Here is an 812-nt window from a genome sequence, read left to right on the forward strand (position 1 = left end):
GTAACCTTTGAGAAACCACAGAGAAATATCGAACGACAAGATACGAACTTCAACGTCCTCCCCATCGAATATTGTACCTTGACAAAGAATAAAGAATCCTAAATTTCAACAATTGAAACGTCTTTTATATAAAATGTTTATTAAACCCTCACCATCCAATCACTTTCACACAATTGAATTTCCCCAAACCCCAACTAAACATTGAAACTACCCTCCAGAGTTCGTCGCGAAGAACCACACATTACCTTCAAACCTCGTCAAAACTGAAGTCCCACCATAAATCAAACATCCGTTTAGTAATGAAGACAGCAACTTCCAACGAAATACAACGCCTATCGACGATCAGTAACATGGTTCTCGAGCGACTCGAACAACGGAATGATCAGGTTTTACTTGTCGAGGAAGGCGGTTCTGTAGTAATTCGATTCACGAAAGGCGACGTGCGCGACGCGTTTGGCCTTCGAGGCGCGAAATTCGATTCGCGTTGAAAATCGAGCACTTACACAGAGTACGTAGGCTGATCGGCATTTTGTTGCACGTTGCATGAGTACCCGAGGAACTGTTCGACGTCGAACGTCCGCCCACCGTGGAGCAGCCGATGCACTGCGAGCTCGACGATCACCTCCCAGAGTCTTCTTCTCGGGCTCTTCGACCCGTGGAAGGGATCACGGGTCCCTCTTGCCTTTCTTTTCGCTTTCCACCTCTCACCTGGCTCGAGTCATCCCTCGGAGGTGGAATCTCGACCGCGCCTCCGTAGAAATTCGGAGATCCCTCAACGACTAGCTTAGATGTCCTTTCATGGCCTGCTGTGG

The 812-nt window shown here is 47.9% G+C and overlaps 1 protein-coding gene across 1 annotated transcript in view; it reads right to left on the minus strand.

Annotated features, from left to right (window-relative positions):
• Positions 1-611, minus strand: part of LOC128886443 (mucin-2-like) — an 18,256-nt gene extending 17,645 nt beyond the window's left edge. Inside the window, exon 1 of the mRNA XM_054141378.1 lies at positions 504-611. Within this exon, the coding sequence (XP_053997353.1) occupies positions 504-528 (25 nt within the window). The 5' untranslated portion in view covers positions 529-611. The remainder of the gene's footprint in view (positions 1-503) is intronic.
• Positions 612-812: the final 201 nt, after the last annotated feature.

Source organism: Hylaeus anthracinus, unplaced genomic scaffold (genome assembly GCF_026225885.1).
Source record: "Hylaeus anthracinus isolate JK02 unplaced genomic scaffold, UHH_iyHylAnth1.0_haploid 11982, whole genome shotgun sequence".
Classification (NCBI taxonomy): domain Eukaryota; kingdom Metazoa; phylum Arthropoda; class Insecta; order Hymenoptera; family Colletidae; genus Hylaeus; species Hylaeus anthracinus.